The sequence below is a fragment of the Ruditapes philippinarum genome, unplaced genomic scaffold (genome assembly GCF_026571515.1).
Source record: "Ruditapes philippinarum isolate M1 unplaced genomic scaffold, ASM2657151v2 ctg7931_1_1_1_1, whole genome shotgun sequence".
NCBI lineage: Eukaryota > Metazoa > Mollusca > Bivalvia > Venerida > Veneridae > Ruditapes > Ruditapes philippinarum.
In genome coordinates this window covers 24,922-42,537 of record NW_026854810.1, presented here as the reverse complement: position 1 = coordinate 42,537, position 17,616 = coordinate 24,922, and the positions used below count along the sequence as shown (strand labels likewise).

The window sequence follows — 17,616 nt, the reverse complement described above, 5'->3', positions numbered from 1 at the left end:
TATACATTGACAGTTTTTATTTTAGGCATGAAGTTTTCAGCTATGTACATAGTTTTATTATTTTAGTCTGGATAAGTTATAATTAGGAGTATATTGTTCTATTATTTCAGGCCTGAAGGTTTGGGTGAGGTATATGTGAAGATGTACAATAGGGTACGGAAACATATGTACATTCCTAATGTGTTTGAGATGAAAGACTCACCAAAATTATACCAGAGACTTGCACAGGTAAGGGACAAAAAGAAATTCAATGCTTTTAAAAACTTTCTTTATTGTTTTATTACTTTTATGAAGTGACCTCAGTTGCTAAACTGGTAGCCTTGATTACTGTGGGCTCGAAATTGGACAGGGACTGTAATTCCTAAATGTGTGGAAGGTATCAATATGTGCTTCAGTAATGTTGAAGAAGACTCATGAACTGAAAATAAAAGTTCAGGTCTGTTTCCGTAGTAAATGAATCCCCATAAGAAGCTGTGTCACACCTGTGTCCTCATTACTGAAATATACCACAAACTTTATATATAAGTGTGGTTTATTGTTTACCAGTATAAGACTGAAATTCTGTTACATGGCAACTGAAATCAATATGTGAAGAAAAAAAATCCAAACTCTATGCATGATACACATGTATTTACAAATTAAAAAAAAAATGATTTAAATCTTTAATTTATTAATTGTGTATGTTTTTTTCAGGTCATTCTTGTACAACTTGAGTTATTATTAGATAGGTGGTTAATTGACAGATCAAAAGCTAGTGGGTCTGCCCTCATGTCACCGAGAAGGTACTGTGTATCATTTAGCTCACTATGTCTTTATTATATCCCTACCACTTTATGTGGTTTGGGCAGTACAGAATTAAATTTGTTATGATAGTCCATCTGTCTCCACAGTGTCTTCTAAAAAATCCTTGACCCCTTGGAACAAATTGCTCAAATATCCACCTTAGCAAGCCAATGTGCAGAACCATTCCGACGGTCAAGGTCACACTTGAAGGTAAACTGTCAGAGAGCCAGTTGTTAGACGAACAATTTTATGTCAGCTCTATATATTGTACACCCCATGAAGGATTATCTTCAAACTGGGCTCAAATGCTCACCACAACAAGCAGAACCCATGCTAGTGCTTTGCTGGCTACAAGTCAGAGAGGCACTTGGAGGTCAATGTGATAGTTTAGTCTACTCTTTTCCTCTTGAAAGATTTTCTACAAAGCTCAAAACTCACCACCTTCTAAATTAATAGAAGTTAACCAGTTATTGCTATAACTAAGGTGACAAAATATCAACCTAAAAATATTGGTTTTGAGTTTTTTTTTAGATTTGCATTATTTATAAGTTAAACAAATACTGTATTTTGTTACTTTGTTACATTGTTTCTATATTTTGAAGAAAATTACATCTTGATGGAAAAAAAATACCATAATGGTTTTTAGCTCACCTTGCACAAAGTGCAGGTGAGCTTTTAGGATGGCCAACCAAATGGCGTCCGTCGTCTGTCGTCCGTCCACATTTTAAATATTCTAAGGACATCTTCTATGATACCGCAAGGCCAATGTTAATGAAACTTGGCAGGAATACTCTTTGTATGAAGCTCTATCAAGATTGTTCAAAGAATTCCATTTCATGCAGAACTCTGGTTGCCATGGCAACCGAAAGAAAAATCTTTAAATATCTTCTTTTAAAGAACCGTAAAAGCTAGAGCTTAGATATTTGGCATGAAACATCTTCTAATGAGTGTCTACCAAGTTTGTTCAAATAAAAGCCCTAGGGTCAAAATTGGCCCGGCCCCAGGGGGTCATTGATTTTCCATATATGCATATAGTAAAAACTTAAAAAATCTTCTTTTAAAGAACCCAAAGAGCTAGAGCTAAGATATTTGGCATGAAACATCTTCTAGTGAGTGTCTACCAAGTATGTTCAAATAAAAGCCCTGGGGTCAAAATTGGCCCCGGCCCGGGGGGTCATTGATTTTCCCTATATGCATATAGTAAAACTTAAAAAATCTTCTTTTAAAGAACTGTAAAAGCTAGAGCTTAGATATTTGGCATGAAACATCTTCTAGTGAATGTCTACCAAGTATGTTCAAATAAAAGCCCTGGGGTCAAAATTGGCCCCGCCCCAGGGGGTCATTGATTTTCCCTATATTCATATAGTAAAAACTTAAAAAATCTTCTTTTAAAGAACCCAAAGAGCTAGAGCTAAGATATTTAGCATGAAACATCTTCTAATGAGTGTCTACCAAGTTTGTTCCAATAAAAGCCCTGAGGTCAAAATTGGCCCTGCCCCAGGGGGTCATAGATTTTCCCTATATGCATATAGTAAAAACTTAAAAAATCTTCTTTTAAAGAACTGTAAGAGCTAGAGCTGAGATATTTGGCATGAAACATCTTCTAGTGAATGTCTACCAAGTTTGTTCAAATAAAAGCCCTGGGGTCAAAATTGGCCCGGCCCCAGGGGGTCATTTATTTTCCCTATATGCATATAGTAAAAACTTAAAAAATCTTCTTTTAAAGAACCGTAAGAGCTAGAGCTTAGATATTTGGCATGAAACATCTTCTAGTGAATGTCTACCAAGTTTGTTCAAATAAAAGCCCTGGGGTCAAAATTGGCCCCCTCCCAGGGGGTCATAGATTTTCCCTATATGCATATAGTAAAAACTTAAAAAATCTTCTTTTAAAGAACCCAAAGAGCTAGAGCTAAGATATTTAGCATGAAACATCTTCTAATGAGTGTCTACCAAGTTTGTTCAAATAAAAGCCCTGGGGTCAAAATTGGCCCCCTCCCAGGGGGTCATAGATTTTCCCTATATGCATATAGTAAAAACTTAAAAAATCTTCTTTTAAAGAACCCAAAGAGCTAGAGCTAAGATATTTAGCATGAAACATCTTCTAATGAGTGTCTACCAAGTTTGTTCAAATAAAAGCCCTGGGGTCAAAATTGGCCCGGCCCCAGGGGGTCATTGATTTTCCCTATATGCATATAGTAAAAACTTAAAAAATCTTCTTTTAAAGAACTCAAAGAGCTAGAGCTAAGATATTTAGCATGAAACATGTTCTAATGGGTGTCTACCAAGTATGTTCAAATAAAAGCCCTGGGGTCAAAACTGGCCCGCCCCGGGGGTCATTGATTTTCCTTATATGTGTATAGCAAAAACTTAAAAATCTTCTTTGAAAAAACCCAAATAGCTTGAGTTTAGATATTATATACATGAAACATTTTTAAGTAAATATCTAGTGAATGTCTACCAAGTTTGTTCAAATAAAAGCCCTGGGGTCAAAACTGGCCCTGTCCCAGGGGTGTCTTTGTTTTTAACTATATGTGTATAGTAAAAACTTAAAAAATCTTCTTTTAAAAAACCCAATGAGCTAGAACTTAGATGTTTAGCATGAAACATCTTCTTATGGGTGTCTACCAAGTCTGTTCAAATAAAAGCCCTTGGGTAAAAATTGGCCCGGGGGGGGGGGGGGGGGGGGGGGCTATATACAGGTGAGCGACCTCAGGGCCATCATGGCCCTCTTGTTATATAATGTTTCCCTTTTGTTACTCAAAAATTTCAAGTTTATATAAATTTTTGTTTGGTTAATGCTGATTAAATTTTTTTTTAAAAACGTATGAGTTACAGCCCCTGTAAATAGATGATGATTCAATGTATAACATGTGATATCTATTTTACAGTGCAGGTCACCATGATTTATCACAGGATGATGTACCTGACTATTTTAATGAGGACATCTGGTATTTAACAGTACTGTGTGGCTATAGTGAAACACTGGAAGATATTTGGATAGATCACTGTATAAGAGGTAGGTGAAGATTGGTTTTATAAGCTAAACTATTTGAACTTGAAGAAATGTGGGTATATTGTATACACGCTGGTGGCTGAGTGGTTATGGTTGTTGACTTTCAACCACATGGCTCTCATCGCTGTGGGTTCGAATCCCCGACAAGCACTTTGTATTGTTTCATGAGAGGAAGCTATACAGCTAGCTTACAGAACATCAGTAGTTCTACTCAGGTGCCCATTCGTGCCTGAAGTAATGCACGGAAAAGCACCTTAGGTTTACCTCTACCAGTAAAGCTGGAAAGTGGCCATAAAACCTATACTGTGTTGGTGTGATGTAAAACTAACCCCCCCCCCCCCCCCCGGCCTTAAAAAAAAAAAAATGATGGCATTTGCATTTACATAACACTTCGTTAAGTTGCAATTTTTATCTCATTAACTTTAAAATGTATTCTATTGAAACTTCACATATGTCATAACATCAGTGTATCTATCTGAGACATATAACTCTAGCATGGATTTGTACTGAATTACAGCTCTTTATGAACTAAGATTATTCTTATGTAAGGTTTTGTGAAAAAGTTCTGTTTTTACAGCCACTAAGGATATTCATTGTATTGATTTTCACAGAATTTCGCCTTTTGAAGTTAAATATTCTGTATTTATCCAGGCTTAGTGGCTAACATTTTACTATCGAGAACTTGGAAGAGTAAATTGACCTGTTTAATTGGTAGCAGTTTAAGACATTCTCTCCCCATATCCTTAAAGATAGAATGTTTCTTTCATTTAACGAGAATATTTCTTTTCTTGAGTTAACTTCAAGTAATTATCAACTTTCACATAGAGACTATCTCTATGGTGATGTGCACATGTATTATATCTGTTAGTTAAATAGTATTTATTATATAAATGACATAGAAATCTTTGAAACATTAGTAAAAGTAAGATTGTTTTATTGCAGTATATTGGTTGAAATCCAGATACTCTGTTTTGAGAAACAACATGGAGGATGCAGTACTCTACCTTGATATGGTATTCCATATTCTTACTTTGCTTTGAGTGTAGAAATTGATTACCCCTTGTCACCAGTACAGAGCCAGGCATGTCTACACATTTAGGCATGGCTCTGTACTGCTTGAAGACTAACTTTAAATTTCATCATGAAATCCCTAAATTGATAATGGATGGTCCTAAAAATAGAAAGTGGGCAAGTCCATTTAAGAAAGTCAGCATAGTAAGGGTTTAGTTAATTCAGTAGCTTTCACAATACTTAATAATCACTCTTCCATTGATAGCAAACCCCTATACTATAGACAATGATATTTTATAAAATCTTTTTCTTAATTACTTTTGATAATTTATGCTTTATTGCTTTATTTATATTTAGAACAAAGAGTACCTTGAGTATGGGAAGGAAGAATTCAATGTAGAAAATTCCTATCTTCCAAACTGCCAGATAGACAACTTTGTGGATCTAGGTAATTATTTCTTTTTACCTGCCAGGTGCTTTCTTTAGGTTCGATTAAGAAAAATTGACATTTGAATTGAATTTTATTTAGCTGTCAACAATGAAATTGAAGGAAACTTTGTCATGTTATTTTAAACTTTGAACAAACTTAAGTGTAAACACAGATAATAATACAATTTCATATACATGTGATATATGGTTTATACATTAAGTGCCATTGTATGATCTTTCATAATTGAATCTGGCAGGGTTGTTTATCATAAGGCATTCCTTATTTTTATTGTGATTACATGTGTCTTTATGTCCTAGAAAAACCTCAAAAGAATATAATCATTCTTCAAGAGAGCTTGTCCAGATTGGTCACAAGATGCATCAACAGATGATAAATGTCCACACATCATATATGTTTTAATGACTTTATTTTATTGTAGATATAGTGGTATCACAGCAGGATATGTTACAACAGACAAGATCTGTTGAGGAAACAGAGAAGTTGTACGAGAAGAAAGACTACAAGAAGGTTGTTGAAATTCTGGTACAGAACTTCAGTGCTGAAAAGCAAAAGGTAATTATTGCAGTTAACAAGTAATTTAATTAAGAAATTACTTGTAGCTATACTTAAGCATTTACCAGGGATTTTTTCTCCCCAGGATTTTGGGAAAATGACCCATACCCATGGAATTGGGAATTTTAGCAATATTTTGTTAAAAATTGGGAAAAAATGCATGTCTAAAATTTTACAGCAAACAATCACTGTCTAGGATGGCATCTTCAAAAATTTAAGCACAATTACAGTAAAGAAGCCCTTATTTTCAAAGATTTTAGAAATTTTTATTCAATATTTTTATTTTGTAACTTTCAATTGGGAATTTTTCCTGTGCATTTGGAAAATAATATACTATTTTCAGTTGGGCATATAACCCATTAACGGCAATAAAATAAGCCAAAAAAGATCTCTGTTTACATTGATACAAATCGAAACTGAGTTTTTAAATGGGCTCTACTTCATTTAGTAGTTAAATGCTAGTAAGCAACAGTGTTTCATTCATTTATGTTTTTATTGGCAAGTGCATGTAGTTAATCAACAAGTATTCTTTGACTTTTATACCAGTATAAACCATTTCTCCACAAGGAACTTACAACATCTTCACATGACTTAATGGGGGATGTGCTTTTGAGTGATAAATGTTACCATGTAGATGTGTCATCTCTATTCACTAGGTACACAAGACTCACCAGTTTTAAGCTTGTGATGATAAGATCTGTTGGCATGATGATTTGAATATGTTTTACATTTACAGTCCAACCAGATTGCTCTTGTCTATACTGTAGACAATGTCTATATACCTTAGTGAAGTAATGGCCTAATGGGTTAACTCCTTTAAAATTTTAATGGGTGTTAACCAGTTATCACATTAAAGTGATGGCCTGTCATTTTTATTTTAGCTTGTCTGTTAGAAAGAAAATGTTGAGCCTTTATGATCTATGTGTCATTGTTGTCATTGTGCAAAAAATTTAATGTAGCCCTCTTTTCAAACATTTTAAAAGTTATCAACATGAAATTTGGAATATTTGGTAATTATATCAAGGTGCAGTTATAGACAAGGAGATCAATTATGAAATCTATATTTTTGGAACTACTCCCCTTTTCACTTCGAATTTTTGTCAGAACTTATTGCCATTAACAGAGGAGCTGTCATAGTCCATGTGGTGCTCTTGTTATTACAGATAATGAAGATAACAGAAGATAAAGCAGAGAGACAGGCACAGTTAATTATGTTACAGGAAGCTCTGTTTGAAACACACGATTATAATGTAAGTCATGTATTACTGCAAAATTATCATTATTCGTGGGGCACTAATTTTTGGGTTTTCATTGATAGTCAATCCATGAATATCCAACAAAATTTCATTAGGTCTTCTGTAAGATTTTTTTGCATTAGATTATTTAGATTTTACCTTTTGGAAAATAAAACATTTATGAAATAAAGTACCCACAAAATGTTCTTTGTGACAAAACTATGAAATTTCATGTCCATGAAATTTAATGAATTTACAGTATTTGGTCTAAAGGTATAAAACATACTTTGACTACATGTGTAGCAATTGCAAGTTTAATTTTCTCACTTCTGCAACTAAGAGTTTTTAAAGTCTTTATGATGAGACATAATTAAAGTCTCATTTAATTGTTTTTATGTAAAAAAATTAGTTGGTACTTGTAAAATGGTTTCTATTTAGGTCTTATTTCTGTTTGCCACCATTTTAAAGGAACTCAGCTGAGGTTCAAAAGCCTAAAAACATCAAACTTGATTTTTTTTTACAAAGGTCCGCTGGGGCACTTAAACAAGAACATATGCAAAAGATAGTAAAGAAATTTACTCAGAAATAAATTGAAATTGTATTTTTAGCTCACCTGTCACAAAGTGACAGGGTGAGCTTTTGTGATCGCTTTTCGTCCGTCCGTCGTCCGTCCGTCCGTCGTCCGTCCGTAAACTTTTACTTTAAATGACATCTCCTCATAAACCACTAAGCCAATTTCATCCAAACTTCACAGGAATGTTCCTTTGGTGGTCACCTTTAAAAATTGTTCAAAGAATTTAATTCCATGCAGAGCTCTGGTTGCCATGGCAACCGAAAGAAAAAACTTTAAATATCTTTCTTTAAAAAACCCTAAGAGCTAGAGCTTAGATATTTGGCATGAAACATCTTCTAGTGAGTGTCTACCAAGTTTGTTCAAATAAAATCCCTGGGGTCAAAATTGGCCCCGCCCCAGGGGGTCATTGATTTTCCCTATATGCATATAGTAAAAACTTAAAAATTCTTCTTTTAAAGAAACCAAAGAGCTACAGCTAAGATATTCAGCATGAAACATCTTCTAATAATGAGTGTGTACCAAGTTTGTTCAAATAAAAGCCCTGGGGTCAAAATTGGCCCTGCCCCAGGGGGTCATTGATTTTCCCTATATGCATATAGTAAAAACTTACAAAATCTTGTTTTAAAGAACTCAAAGAGCTAGAGCTAAGATATTCAGCATGAAACATCTTCTAATGGGTGTCTACCAAGTTTGTTCAAGTAAAAGCCCTGGGGTCAAAATTGGCCCCGCCCCGGGGGTCATTGATTTTCCTTATATGTGTATAGCAAAAACTTAAATAATCTTATTTGAAAAAAACCCAAATAGCTAGAGTTTAGATATTAAGCATGAAACATCTTCTAGTAAGAGTCTACAAAGATTGTTCAAATAAAAGCCCTGGAGTCAAAACTGGCCCTGCCTAGGGGTGTCATTGTTTTTAAATATATGTGTAAAGAAAAAACTTAAAAAATCTTCTTTTAAAAAACCCAACAAGCTAGACCTTAGATGTTTAGCATGAAACATCTTCTAATGGGTGTCTACCAAGTTTGTTCAAATAAAAGCTCTGGGGTTTAAACTGGCCCCGCTCCGTGGGGCCTATATACAGGTGAGCGTCTTCAGGGACATCATGGCCCTCTTGTTATTGTAGGCCTTGATATTAAAGCAAGGTACAATGTATATTGCTTAATTATTTCAGGCTATATTGTATAATATTTCAGGCTATATTGGTTAATATTTCAGGCTATATTGTTTAATATTTCAGGCTATATTGTTTAATATTTCAGGCTATATTATACAATTATTGACTAGTGAGCCGTTGAATATGATGTGATATTCACCGGCAGATGACATATTGACCAAGGCGATAGCCGAGGTCAATATGACTTTCTGCCGGTGAATATCACATCATATTCAATGGCTCACTAGTCAATAATTGTTTTATTATATGAATAGGCTATGAATAAAAAAAAAAATCATGAAAAAGTACATCTTATATACATGTACAAATTTTGCCTCGTTGAAGCGCGGGAAAAAAGACGCACGTGTTAGGCGTGCAACGACTACGCAAACACTGCGCATACAAAAGTAATTCAAGTTTATACTCATCGATGCGGTTTAGCCTTTAAGTATAACAGTAAAGTAATGATATTTCAATCGAGAAATATGCCATAAAGAACAAAACGCGACAATTATTTTTTAATTTACACACGTAATTAACAGTCTACGGTGTATGGTCATTGAATATGAGTCTTGATTTTCCCAATATGCATATAGTAAAAACTTAAAAAATCTTCTTTGAAAAAACCTAAATAGCAAGAGTTTAGATATTTGGCATGAAACATCTTCTAGTGAGTGTCTACCAAGTTTGTTCAAATAAAATCCCTGGGGTCAAAATTGGCCCCGCCCCAGGGGGTCATTGATTTTCCCTATATGCATATAGTAAAAACTTAAAAATTCTTCTTTTAAAGAACCCAAAGACCTAGAGCTAAGATATTCAGCATGAAACATCTTCTAATGGGTGTGTACCAAGTTGGTTCAAATAAAAGCCCTGGGGTCAAAATTGGCCCCGCCCCAGGGGGTCATTGATTTTCCCTATATGCATATAGTAAAAACTTGCAAAATCTTCTTTGAAAGAACTCAAAGAGCTAGAGCTAAGATATTCAGCATGAAACATCTTCTAATGGGTGTCTACTTAGTTTGTTCAAATAAAAGCCCTGGGGTCAAAATTGGCCCCGCCCCAGGGGGTCATTGATATTCCTTATATGTGTATAGCAAAAACTTAAATAATCTTCTTTGAAAAAACCCAAATAGCTAGAGTTTAGATATTAAGCATGAAACATCTTCTAGTGAGTGTCTACAAAGTTTGTTCAAATAAAAACCCTGGGGTCAAAATTGGCCCCGCCCCGGGGCGTCTTGATTTTCCCTATATGCATATAGTCAAAACTTAAACAATCTTCTTTGAAAAAACCTAAATAGCTAGAGTTTAGATATTAAGCATGAAACATCTTCTGGTAAACATCTACAAAGTATGTTCAAATAAAAGCCCTGGGGTCAAAACTAGCATGCCCCGGGGGTGTCATTGTTTTTAACTATATGTGTGTTAATAAAAACTTAAAAATCTTCTTTTAAAAAACCCAATGGGCTAGAGCTTAGATGTTTAGCATGAAATATCTTCTTATGGATTTCTACAAAGTTTGTTCAAATAAAAGCCCTTGGGTGAATATTGGCTCTGCGGGGGGGGGGGGGGTGGGGTGGGGGACAGGGGGCGGGTGAGATCATTGTTTTTCATTACATGTGTGTAGTTAAAAAAACTTAACATTGTTAAACATCTTTTAATGAGTGTCTTCCAAGTTTGTTCAAATAAAAGCCTTGGGGTTTAAACTGGCCCCGCTCCGGGGGCCTATATACAGGTGAGCGACCTCAGGGCCATCATGGCCCTCTTGTTTGTCCTATTTTTATCCGATTTGACTGAAAAGTGTTGTAATATTTTAGGTCATTTTTTACAACTAGAACAATTATTCTGTAAAAACAGAGTGAGCAAATGACCTGAAATTTTGCACAAAAGTTTTGGTCTAGACATCTAAGGGAATATTAAAATTATTTTTAATCCTGTCATGTCAAATAATACCTCAGTGAGTCCTTTAAAGGCCATTTTTTATATAATTCATCGGCTGAATGTTGTACAATTATTTTTCTCAATATTTTGTGTTTTGACCTGCAAAAATGGCTGTCAATTTAGCCAAAGAGAAATCAAATCATTATTGAGAATTAAAGTGGGTTTTTCGCCTTTTTATATGCCGAAAGTTATACCCCCTGGCGTCCGTCCGTTAGCAATTTGGTTTCCGGTTCTATTTGGCCCACAATATTCAAACTTCATAGGATGATTGTCCATATTGAGTAGAAGACCCCTATTGATTTTTGGGTCACAAGGTCAAAGGTCAAGGTCACTTTTACTTTAAAACTGAAAACAGTTTCCGGAGCATAACATAAGTTCCATTTGGCCCACAGGGTTCAAACTTCATTGGATGATTGTCCATATTGGGTAGAAGACCCCTATTGATTTTGGGGTCACAAGGTCAAAGTCACTATTCACTGGAGTATAACCAATGTTCCATTTGGCCCACAATATTCAAACTTCATAGGAGGATTGCTATTTGAAGGAGGTAATTCTTTATTTAAATCCCATGTCTAACAAATGCTTCATACTTACTAAAAAAACAAAAAACAACACTTTCGGGCATATAATGCTATGCCTAAGTCAAGTATTTGAATACTCATTATTGTCCGGCCCTAAAATTAAATTTAGTAAAATAGATAATGTTTAGTTGTGTACTCTTACAGAATTGCTTATTATGGGGAGAGGAAGGGTTTAATGAGTGTTATCAGATGTCAAGACAAGGAAGTAAATCTGAGGAAACTAGCAGCTGGAACAAAACTATGATCACAATATTCTCATATCTGCAAAGGTAAAGAGTTTACATTATATTGAACCTAGAAACTATTATTAGTCCCCTACCGGTCTATCGGAGGGGACTTTAGGTTTACCCTCCGTCCGTCTGTCTGTACGTCCGTCCGTCTGTCCGTCCGTCAGTCCGTCCGTCCACAAAACTGGATCCCGTGATAACACAAAAAGTACTGAAAATATTTTAATGAAACTTGGTATATGGATAGATGGCAGTATGGAGATTATGCACGTCCTTTTCTTTTCTTCCTATGTTGAAAATTCTGGTTGCTATGGCAACAAATAGACTGAAAATATGGCAAATTTTACACATAACCTGGATCCCGCGATAACGCAAAAAGTACTGACAATTTTTTTATGAAACTTGATATATGGATAGATGGCAGTATGGAGATTATGCACGTCTTTTTCTTTTTTTCCTATGCTGAAAATTCTGCTTGCTATGGCAACAAATAGACTGAAAATATGGCAGATTTTACACATAACCTGGATCCAGTGATAACGCAAAAAGTATTGAAAATATTTTTATGAAACTTGACATATGGGTAGATGGCAGTATGGAAATTATGTACATCCTTTTCTTATATTCCTGTGTTGAAAATTCTGGTTGCTATGGCAACAAATAGACTGAATTTCAAGATTTCTGATTCTAGTTTTTAAGTTTTTTCACTATAAGTTCTTTATTTCTTAAGGTATTTTCTTCAAACTTTAAAAATAAGTTGCTAGTCATCAACCACATCATATGTGACAAAGTTTACAACTCTAGCATAAAGTTTATCAGAATTACCTCCCTTGAACTTAAAATTTTCATGAAAAAAAACATTGTTTTTTTTAATAACTTCTTTTTTTCTGAACGTATCTACTTCAAACTTCATATAAATGTTTCTTATTATCACTCAACATTTGTGAGTGTTCAATACTCTAGCAAGACTATTTCCAGAATTATGCCCCTTTTGAACTTTTTTGAGAAATTGGTAATTTTTACTCCAACTTCTTCAATCATGATAGAATTTTCTTCAAACTCCCACATCATTATAATATGACAAGGTTTATAAATCTAGCATCCATATTTCCAGAATTATCTCCTCCTTAAACTTTTAATTTTTCCTATTTGTTCTTTTAACTTTCATTTACTTCAATTTCAAAATAAATATTCAATATTCATACCTTCATTACTAATTGTTCTTTGTTACACTCACATCATGTATGACATTGTTATCTCCTTTTTTTTTAAATTTTGCTTTTAAAATGTTATATTTTGATAACAGGGATGTTTAAAAAATAACTTTAGACTGTCCTTCAGTCCGTCTGTCTGTCTGTTCACTGTGATCACTTTTAAAGAACTTTTTCAACAAATTTACTTAAAATAGAAACATAAGTGAATGGCCAATGGCCCTTCAGAATGTTGCTTGGGCTCTTACCGGTAGGGGACTTATGGATTGCTTGCAATACTATGATAATTGCTTGTTCTTATATGTAATCATATTTTAATGCAAGGGATAGAATAAAGACACACCTATAAGTAAGGCCCCCACGATTACACGTTTAAACAGATTCGTTTCGATTTTCATTCATAAACGTTTACGATTTTGTTTACCGTTTAATCGAAATGACCATATTGTCTTACAAAATATCTTAATCATTGCCTGTAATAATGGATTTTATCAATTTTAGTGGTTTATCAAAGTAAACAAACTGAAAATAGGTGTTTACAACCCTCCACACAGCATTACGGTGCAAAATTGTTGTGACATAATATAGATTAGGTAAAAAGTGGGGTTACAAAGCAAAAAATGTGTGCTGACTCAATCGTGATGAGCCCTGGACATTCTTTATTTGTACATGTATAAAAAATAGAAAGAAAGACATCATTTGGCGACTCAAATACATGTTGTGTATAGTTACTATAGTACAAAGAGGTACCACCGTTTAAACGGTATCGTTTCGGTTCTTAGCAATCGTGTAAACATTCACAAAAAATTGTAAACGTGGGAGCCTTACCTATAAGACCTTCTGACCACCTTATTGATATTGGCTCAATTTAGACTTGTTTCTCTTTTATCTTTATTTAAAGGCACATTATGCCTCAGATATGAATAAAATTTACTTCTTTAGAAAGGGCAAAAATGAGTTTTATAATGTTTGAATATGGTATAAGATTATATAAGATGCTTGTTACCTGAAGAAAGTAGCGGAAAATGTGAAATTATTTGTCATAAAAGTAGCAAAATGTAAACAAAAAGTAGTATTTTGACTTCCATACAAAATAATAAATAACTATAAATGAACTTTTTGCAAAAAAAAGTGACAGAAGAAAAAGATTGCTAAGGTAATTGGCCAATGAGTAATTTTGTTTGAATCTATAAAAGTACCAAAAAAAAAAAGAAGAAAAATCTTTTGAGAAATGAAAATAAAAGTATTTCTTGGACATAAATGGCCTTTAAAGGGACATTACGTAATGGAACCATCTTAGTAGACTGTTTTTAATCACTTATTTTTTTAAGATGAAAGGGTTTTTTTAAGCCAAAATGAATAAAACTTCATGATAAAATGTGTAATTAGCGCTAATGTACCCATTCGAAGATGTGAATTTTGTATCCTTTTTGTTTCAGGATATTTGAGAAGAATGTTTCTATATCTGATGCATTAACATCTTCAAATATAATCAGGTTTTCTCAGAACTTGATACGGTTGATAGATTTAAACATGTCACTACCAGAAAGTATGACCACGATGGCTGTGGATACAGTTGTACCCTGGATATTACTGTATTATATAATCAAACAGTACGTTTTTACAATTTTCTTATAGTATTTTTTATAATACTGCATGTTTGTAACGTTGCTTTTCATTGGATAATCGTGACATTAATATATTTTTATATACACGGCTGCTGTCGATTTATAAAGAAATCTTACTCTTTTCTCGAAAAAATGATGCTTGCTGTATTATAAATTTGTTATAAATATTCCTGACAGGTTATATGGCCGTATATAAATGGTTGCAAACAAACGGTTGTTTGCAATATTTCCAAAAAAAACCCCATCACTTGCAGAAATCATGATCACAAAGTAGAAAAATAACACTTTTCACTGATTCTTAGATTTTTTATTCATTATTGTTCATAAATTTGTGTGAAGAGATGAATTAGACGTTTTAAAGTGCATTAAGGCGGGTGAAAAGGTGTGGTTTAGCATTTAATCGTTCAAGTGCTGAGTCCGGTATATAAACCAGAATACAGTATTTTGTTTGGTGCTCTCAACACATTTTATAGTGTCACTCAGTTTTCAGTCTGACAGTTATAATTATATTCTATGAAGATGTATTCTACTTTTCATGATTTTGGCATAAGTGTTAGTGTCACACATTGGGTAAATTTTTTGAATTGACCGATTTTATTACTTTACAAATTGAAATATTTTTTCAAAACTTAGAACATATTATAATGACCATCATCCCAGTGTTTGTTGAGAATATAAATACTGCTATCTTGAATGATAAAACACAAGTCATTTATGAATTGTGTTCTATTTCAGAGAAGAGGATAAGTTAGAAGAAGCAAGATTGAAGGGAGATAGTGTGGAAGAAAAAACAGAAGAAAATATGTCATCATCATATATGTTACTAAATATAGCTCATGATTATCTTGGAAGGTAAAGTGAAGTTATTTCTTCTTAAGGTCCTATCTTGTCTAAGTTTCTATTGTATATAACTTTAATTGGAAGATAATTTTGAGGCAAAAAAAGTGTCCACCTGGAGCATATCACCACCATTAATTGATCTCATGAACCGACTTCATCATCACTTGCCTCTAACCATTGTAGGTTCCAACCTCGCAAGATTCTTGTATTTGAGAAAGATATCCAGTTAGCTTACACATTGTCTGTGGTTCCACTCAGGTTTGTGCCTGAAATAACGCACACAGGGGTTCCTGACGTCTTCCTCTATGAGTAAAGCTAGAAAGTCACCATACTTTTGTTGGTGTGAAATAAAAACCAATTAAAAAACAACAACAAAAAACAAAAAACTTTATCATACTGAGTCTGCAAATTTCACTTTAAAATTATTTTTCATTCCTACTAAGGGATGTCCCTTTAACCATATTTTTCTATTGAATTGATCTTTTTGTTATTTGTTTGATACCCTAACACAACTATGATTGCAATACATTCACTAGAAGATGATGAATGTTCATTTTTGTCCTTTCTTTCAGTCGTTCATGGTGTACAAAGTCAGATGGTGCCCTACTTCTGTTCTTTATGTCTGTATTGAAAAAAGCTATGTGCAAGGAACCAGTGTCAAAATTCCAAGAGGAGTACCAGCAAGCATTTGAACAATGTGTGTATTGTCTGTTTGGTCATCCTAACAAAAAGGGAAAGGCTAAACATTTACAGGTTAGATTGTCTTTATTGTTTACTTAAATCTGTTCATTCAAGCACTTAATTTTTATTTCACCCACATTTTAAGGGTGTCTGTGGCTGAGAGGTTAAGATTGTCGACTAAAAAAACACTTGTTTGATATCATTGTCACTTAACTAGCAGTTTCCAGATTGGTTTATATCTGATTTGTTTTTTTAAGGACCACAATGCCAGCAATATAAGTTTACAATGGGACCATGCTGTGGATGTGTTTGAGTATTTCAAGCCAAAAACACTTCCAGAGTTTGATGGATATAGATCAGAAACAATCAGTGCAGAGGTAAATAGAAATGCACCTTTTTTCCTTTATGAATTTTTGTGTCATGATTTTAATCTTATTCATTTTCAGAAGAAATAGTTATGACTTTACTTACTTGGGGACAGAGTGATTGAAATTATATAACAGGGATACCTCATATTTAAGAAGATATTTCCATACTGAAACATTATATCAGAGGGAAAGTTTTGTCTTAATTCAGTGAAGTGTTGATATACATAGGGTAAAGAAAAACTTTTATAACTCCTTTTTTGGCCAAAGTATGAATGAAATACAATCGGAACAAATAAATTATAATTTGAAGGAAAAAAAAACAACAACTAAAAACTTCATTTGGTCATGGTTCATTACAAAATGAAATGATGAAGCTTTCCGTCTAGCCTATAAAAGGTGGTTGGTCCTAACCTTGTGACCAGTTGTGCCAGAAAAATTGCACAAAGTGGCACTTGCTGTCTCTCTTAACCAGTAATTTGAGTAAAGCTGAATAGAGGTTATATGATTTTCACAGTGTATGTGTGTCTTAAAACCAAATCAATAAACAAAAACAAGTTGAAATTTTTATTTATTGATTTCATATATTATATATAATTACAGGTAGAGTTTTTATTGAAGAGGATTACTGTGTTAATTCCTGAAAGCTGTAAAACTATGGGTAAGTAAACAGGGTACATTAGAATTAACCTTCAAATAGTTGTTGCAATAATGACATACATATATAGAGAGCCAGGACAACCTTCACAGCTTCCATACTGCTACCATACAACTTTAATACAACCTCCATGCCTCCATACAGCTTTAATACAACCTCCATGCCTCCATACAGCTTTAATACAACCTCCATGCCTCCATACAGCCTCCATACAACAATAATTATATATTGTTATAACTGGCAATAAACACGTAAAAACACTGACATAATATTATAACTGGTAATAAACTTATCAAAAAAGACTTGGAGTAAAGAAAATATCAAAATAGCTTAAAGTTTCAGCAAACTGCTGTCTTATTTTAATGTTCTTACTTTATGAATAAAGTAAAAGGTTGAACAATAATAACTAGAAAAGTGATTGCTATTCAACATATTTGCAAATATAAGAACCATTTTACAAATGCACACAAATAACGGAGAACAAAATTAGAATTTGAATTTATTAAAGTTATTTAACCAATAGGTACTGTATTTCTGTATGTAACATGTGTTCAATGAAATATTTTATTATGTCATTAACCCTATGTAAACTCAATGGATGATGTCACTATAAAAAGAATGGCATATTACACAATGATTATGTAGTATTAATATACAAAAGCTGGTCACATATTGTTATATTTAGATATCAATTTTGAGTACATTGTTGTAGAAT

The 17,616-nt window shown here is 33.6% G+C and overlaps 1 protein-coding gene across 1 annotated transcript in view; it reads left to right on the top strand.

Annotated features, from left to right (window-relative positions):
• Positions 1-86: 86 nt before the first annotated feature.
• LOC132741130 (calcineurin-binding protein cabin-1-like) overlaps positions 87-17,616 on the top strand; it is a 34,600-nt gene continuing 17,070 nt past the window's right edge. The window contains exons 1-13 of the mRNA XM_060729223.1: positions 87-228; positions 694-782; positions 3,672-3,799; positions 4,739-4,809; positions 5,165-5,255; positions 5,677-5,810; positions 6,974-7,060; positions 11,436-11,560; positions 14,169-14,342; positions 15,093-15,209; positions 15,770-15,950; positions 16,136-16,255; positions 16,847-16,904. Of these exons, the coding sequence (XP_060585206.1) occupies positions 142-228; positions 694-782; positions 3,672-3,799; positions 4,739-4,809; positions 5,165-5,255; positions 5,677-5,810; positions 6,974-7,060; positions 11,436-11,560; positions 14,169-14,342; positions 15,093-15,209; positions 15,770-15,950; positions 16,136-16,255; positions 16,847-16,904 (1,462 nt within the window). The 5' untranslated portion in view covers positions 87-141. The remainder of the gene's footprint in view (positions 229-693; positions 783-3,671; positions 3,800-4,738; positions 4,810-5,164; positions 5,256-5,676; positions 5,811-6,973; positions 7,061-11,435; positions 11,561-14,168; positions 14,343-15,092; positions 15,210-15,769; positions 15,951-16,135; positions 16,256-16,846; positions 16,905-17,616) is intronic.